The 5,209-nt window shown below is 35.0% G+C and overlaps 1 protein-coding gene across 1 annotated transcript; it reads right to left on the bottom strand.

The window, feature by feature from the left end:
* Window positions 1-1,238: 1,238 nt before the first annotated feature.
* On the bottom strand, window positions 1,239-2,746 carry LOC18604283 (myb-related protein 308-like). The gene is made up of 3 exons (XM_007036672.3): window positions 2,492-2,746; window positions 2,242-2,371; window positions 1,239-1,817 (listed from the first exon to the last, which is right to left on the bottom strand). Exons 1-3 carry the CDS (start codon window positions 2,724-2,726, stop codon window positions 1,469-1,471), a joined length of 714 nt encoding a protein of 237 aa, XP_007036734.1. The 5' UTR covers window positions 2,727-2,746; the 3' UTR covers window positions 1,239-1,468.
* Window positions 2,747-5,209: the final 2,463 nt, after the last annotated feature.

Genomic DNA, 5,209 nt, shown 5'->3' with positions numbered 1-5,209 from the left:
TTTCTTTTTACATGATGATCACACAATGAGCATACATATTACAAAAGTGAGATTACAACACCTGTAACAACAGCTTAACAGGCATACAAGCTAGGTAGAAACAACACCATATGTATAGTTAATGCTGTCTTAACAGCAGAAGTGTTCACAGTAGTAAGCATACTAAGCACTAAACATATTGGCAAAATACTTGCACGTGTCCATGCAAGTGTTATTCTCTAACAGATAATGTTTTTGGGGTCTAGTTTCACTGAGCTTTGGTAGGTTGACTATTTCTGCCTGTCTATGGGTAATTCTTACTCTCTGTTTCTCCACCTCTGTCATGGTCCTTTTATTGTCTTTATGATGTGAATAAGGAGTGCTGCAATGGAAAGTCTGGGGAGGCAAAGAGCTGATGTGATACTGGTTCCGCAGCTGTCTGCCAGTGATGGTTGGTTCTATGGACTTTGCCTTTCTCTCCTTATGTGGGCAATGGTCTTGCTTGTGTCCAGGATGGTTTTTGGTTTCTGCTGTGTCTTGGAGATCTGGTGTGCTAACTCCTGGTTGCCTCTGTTCGCTTTAATCCTTATTGTTTCTTCTTTCTGCTCTGGTTGTTTTGGATGCTGATTGCTGGGTAATGTTGTGTGCTGAAATTGGTACGGTCTGGAGGCGAAGAACTGAAGTCGTCAGTTTCTTTGCTTGTGCATGTCTTTCTGGTACGGTACTATGTGAGATGGGGAATGGAATGCCTTGAAAAGTTTCTGCATGGTTCGACTTGGTGTAACAAGCGGTGCAAGGACATAGGACGATGGCGCTTTAATTTTGGTAAATGGTAAACGATTTATAAGACTCTATATAGGTTGCCATTTTTGCTGAAATGTACAGATAAGTGGAATCGGGTTGCAGTGGGATGATGCTATATATGATGCTCCCTGGGGTGTTCTTTTGGTCTTCTCAGCATACTTGTTAATATTTTAGTAGGTAGTTTGATCCCCTATCTAAACTGATCGGTTTTACTTTTCTTGCTTTCTCATTTCGCATGCAGGAGAAGCCATGTTAGGGAGCTTTATGTCCTGCATGTGCTGTCTGCTTTACTACTACAAAGGGGCTGTTTTGTACACTATTTACGAGCAATGAAATCACTAACTGCCTTTCCAAAAAAAGAAAAAATTACTATCTGATACTTAAATGCAAAGTTACCTCACCTCCCTCGCTAGGATATCCTAAGTATCATCAAAAAATAGATCTTAGAGGCCTGCTTTACAACTAATTGTTGCAAAATTCATTTTTAACTTGTCATGTGGCTGTGCCTGTGAATGTAGATATCACTAGTTATGGGATACATTGTGCTCCTCAAGACTAAAAGATTTGGATTACATATAGATATCATTTCCCTATATGATTTGATGATTATTAAACAAATTTAAGATGAGCAACTAATTAAATAACTGAAGTTGGGTTCTACTTGTATACAGCGTATCCCATTTGACTAGCTAGAGTCCAGATTAATTAACTGCCTCTCTTCCATTAGAGGAAGAGGGGGAGGAGGGGCAATTGTAAGATCGAGATTCAAGTCTGGCAAACTGCTCATTGTGTTGCTCTCGGACCCACTTGCAAATTTCATGTCTTGATTGCTGTCATCGCTGCCAGAATCCACAGTGCTAGAATTGGACTCATTCGACATTTTTGATTTGGCTATACTTATACTAGAGAGTACCAATTTACGATTGTTGGGGTCGATTCCCTTCTGCAACAGCTTCCTTTTTATGTGAGTATTCCAGTAATTCTTCACTTCGTTATCTGTCCTTCCTGGCAATCTTCCCGCTATCAGTGACCACCTAACCAATCAAAAATATCATCATTATTAATTTTTTATACAGATAATAACTTAATGTTTCAATTGAATATAACCAAATGTTGGGTATTCGTGCAAGTTTTGCCCTTGTGCTTGGATGTGTATCTTTGTCTGCAACATTCATATTTTTTGAATTCTTTCATGTTTGTTTTCAAGTAACAAAAGAATATCTTGCTCCCCAGTATATATTTTACTTAATGAATGCATGTTTCTTTACTAAAAGAAATTGGATTCAAAGTCTTCCTTCTTACAAATAAAAACAAAAATACCAAACGCTTCTCAAGGTCTGCTTTTATCTGATAGGCCAAACATAAACGATTCTTTCAAGAATAAACATGTTTCTGGTTACTTTGCTTTCAAAAGTTAATTTAAAAGAAAGCATGGTGTGTGTTTGTGTGTGTATTTACCTGTTTCCTAAGAGTGCATGGAGTTTGATGATGAGCTCCTCTTCATCTTCGCCAAAATTGCCTCGTTTAAGGTCTGGCCTGAGGTAGTTTACCCATCTCAATCGACAACTCTTACCACAACGTAGCAACCCTGCCAGTGAAACATATACACAGACTTTTAGTAATAATTACTGTAGTGAAGCCCTTTAAGAAAGCAACGTTTAAGAACAGTACAGGCATGCATCATATATACATATAATTGATGAGTTACCTGCGGCCTGAGGAAGGTAGCGCCAGCAACCTTCACCATGTTTTTGAATGTAATCAATAAGCTTCTGGTCTTCCAGTTTAGACCATGCTCCTTTGTTAGTCTCTTTCTTCTCACAACAAGGCTTCCTCATTGGAAAAAGAAAAAAAAGGGAAAAACCCCAGTGTAAATAACAGATTAAATCGGAGGAAAGTAGAGGGCCAAAGTCAGGTGAGAAAGCGAGAGAGGGGATTGGCATGCAATGCGAAAAGCAAGAGTGCCCAAGTGGCTGAGAAAGAACTAAATATAAGAGGTTTGTCCCCAGCTGCTATGGCTTGACTTACGGTTACCAGCCGATAGATTTGTCATGCTCTGCATGCCGTTGGATGCGTCAAACCGCCCCCGTGCCTACGCAGCTTGACGAAATAACTTCATTTTACAATATAATTTAAGTTATTTCATAAAAAATAAATTAATTAAATTTGTGTATAGAAAATAAGAAATTTTTTTAAAGAATCAGAAATAAAAAAATTAACTTTTTTTTAATTATACACAATTATATTTCTTACAAGTTAGTACTTTTATTTTATAAAAAGTTTTACAAAAATTAAGTGAAAACTAACCATTTTAATTAACTTCTGCCATTAAAAACAAAAAAACAAAATTTCACCAATGTAATTCATTTTGTCGATATTTTACGATATTTGAAAGATTATTAAGCATTCTCAATGAATATTTTCGTCAATAAAGGTCTTTAATTTGGTAATGTTTTTACTATCTAATTTAATTAACAAAATCAATATGCTTTGTGGGGCTTTTGTATATTTATATATATTCCAAAAGGTGGAGAAAGGAGAAAAATTATATGAACTTAATTGAAAAGTTAAGATTGCAATGATTTTAGTTTGATTGACAACTCTAGACTCTAGAGAATTTAAAAAAAAATGGAACAAATGAAAAGTGATTCTCCTTTTTTTTTTATTTTGTGGATTCTTGCTTTGTTTTTTTTTGGAAGTCCATTAAACCTGATATCAGGGGCTGGTAGGACTAGGAGACAGAAGTCACATGTTTTAGGGTTGACTGTTAGATTTTCAAAGAAAATGCTCAACAACATTATCTATAGAATAACACGAAGATTGACAGGAAGCACACTTTCCACTCAAATTATCTTATTATATTATCATAGTACATTATATAAAATTAATTGTTTATATAGCAGAAAAACACAATATACCAGAAATGACGTAAAACAATTTGTATTTATCCAAAAAAAAAAGACAAAACAAAATTTTATAATTCTTTTCAAGTCTTACATTAGATACGCCTTCTTAAGTTTTTCTTTATTTATATTTTGGGGCCTCCTAGGTTTCATTCTGACCTTCTCTGGCAGACTAACCTTTCGGAAAAGGTCACGCGTCAAGCTGCAAGTGGGGATCGACCATACCCCTTTCCTTCGCACCAGATTTTAATGACCCTCAATCTCTGAGTTTCACAGAATTTCGAGGCTAACATTGTAGAAAACCAACTAATATTTTTTGACTGCTAGCATTTCTACATGCAAAGATTTGACTTGCAGGTAATTTACAGCGGAGTTAATGACCAAGGGACTGCCAGTCCATTTGCATTAATATTAACGGATTTTTTTTCTCAAACGGTCACTTTTATTAATCAGAAAAATCTTGTACAATATCACAGTTTAGATAAGAAAACACTTAATATAAACACACCTTTGACCACATAAGATAAATTACATTAACTACATTACACATAAGGTTTCCAAAAATATTGTAGATAGTGTTGGTTTATGCCCTTGACCCAATTAGATTGGTCAAGAAATATATATTGCTATTTAATACATACTTAATCACATAACTATATGTAATAAAAGTTTTCTTTTATGTTAGTGCAATAATAAGGAGTTATTAAGTATTAATTGGATGAAGCCCATGGAACATAAAGGCCTTGCAAAATAATTATAAAGTTGTTACAATTATGAGATCACTATACATCAAAGCCATGTTCCTAAAATTGTTCTTGGTCATTGTATTGTCAAGACAGAGTATTGACAATGTTAAAAAACTAGTACATGTTAAGCCTCCTTACTTAGAAAATAAGCAATCAATCTCATAAATTGAAATATATGAAATACTTAAGGATAACATGTAGGTGATCGTTAAAGAACAAGTTCACTAAACATGATCCACTATGAGAACTCCATTTGGTATTTCACTCAAGTGTCTATGGAATATGTTCTCATGTGATAGTCATGCAACTAGTCCTTAGTCTTGAGACACTAGGTCATCTTATATAAGGAATGACATACTTTGATTTCATCTCTACAGGTCTGGAGGCGACCAGATGCCTAAATAAGGTGTTTTTGGATATGTCATGAAGCATGCTATGATGAATGAGTGGTCAATAGAGGATTCATCACTCTAAGTGATATGAGGGGATATATCTCACTTGTTCTCAATTCTTGATTAACTTGTATAAACTCTTTGGCCAAAGCATTATGAATTTGAGGAAAGTTAGTTTCCTAAATTCATAAGATTACTCATGAATTATGAGAACTAATATGGAATATTATAAGTAGATACTAAGCCATACTTTATGACATATTCGGAATATTTGATGAAAGGATTGTATTGCACTGAGAGGCTTATCACTGAAAGGCTTTGTCAAATTCTTTAATTGACTCTCTAACATTTGAGTGGCATGATGTATTGCTAAATGCCGCTCATA

Source organism: Theobroma cacao, chromosome 3, assembly GCF_053813885.1.
Source record: "Theobroma cacao isolate CCN51 chromosome 3, ASM5381388v1, whole genome shotgun sequence".
Classification (NCBI taxonomy): domain Eukaryota; kingdom Viridiplantae; phylum Streptophyta; class Magnoliopsida; order Malvales; family Malvaceae; genus Theobroma; species Theobroma cacao.
The sequence above is the reverse complement of the archived record's forward strand: the minus strand, read 5'-3'. Positions and strand labels throughout refer to the sequence as shown.